The sequence below is a fragment of the Penaeus monodon genome, chromosome 28, assembly GCF_015228065.2.
Source record: "Penaeus monodon isolate SGIC_2016 chromosome 28, NSTDA_Pmon_1, whole genome shotgun sequence".
NCBI classification, from domain to species: Eukaryota; Metazoa; Arthropoda; class Malacostraca; order Decapoda; family Penaeidae; genus Penaeus; species Penaeus monodon.
The window spans coordinates 39,241,536-39,241,760 of record NC_051413.1 but is presented as its reverse complement, the minus strand read 5'-3'; the positions used below and the strand labels follow the sequence as shown (position 1 = coordinate 39,241,760).

Below are 225 nucleotides of genomic sequence, written 5' to 3'. Positions count from 1 at the left end.
CTGAGCATTAAGATAATCACATTCCAAATCTGATAGTGTAATGACCTGTTTTATTATTAAGGCAAATCAGAGATAGGAGATGGCAAAAGAAAATCTGCACTCTATATATTAGCATGCAATATCCCTGTCATGTCAGAAACAAACTGAATACCTAAATGTACAGTAAATAAGTACACTATAATACTTGGAAAAATGTATAGCAAGCAAATCAGATTCATCATGCCA

The 225-nt window shown here is 32.4% G+C and overlaps 1 protein-coding gene across 1 annotated transcript in view; it reads right to left on the bottom strand.

The window, feature by feature from the left end:
• Positions 1-225, bottom strand: part of LOC119591589 (protein cornichon homolog 4-like) — a 7,686-nt gene that overhangs the window by 5,588 nt on the left and 1,873 nt on the right. Inside the window, exon 2 of the mRNA XM_037940351.1 lies at positions 1-45. This exon is cut by the window's left edge and continues 22 nt beyond it. Coding sequence (XP_037796279.1) covers positions 1-45 — 45 coding nt within the window. The remainder of the gene's footprint in view (positions 46-225) is intronic.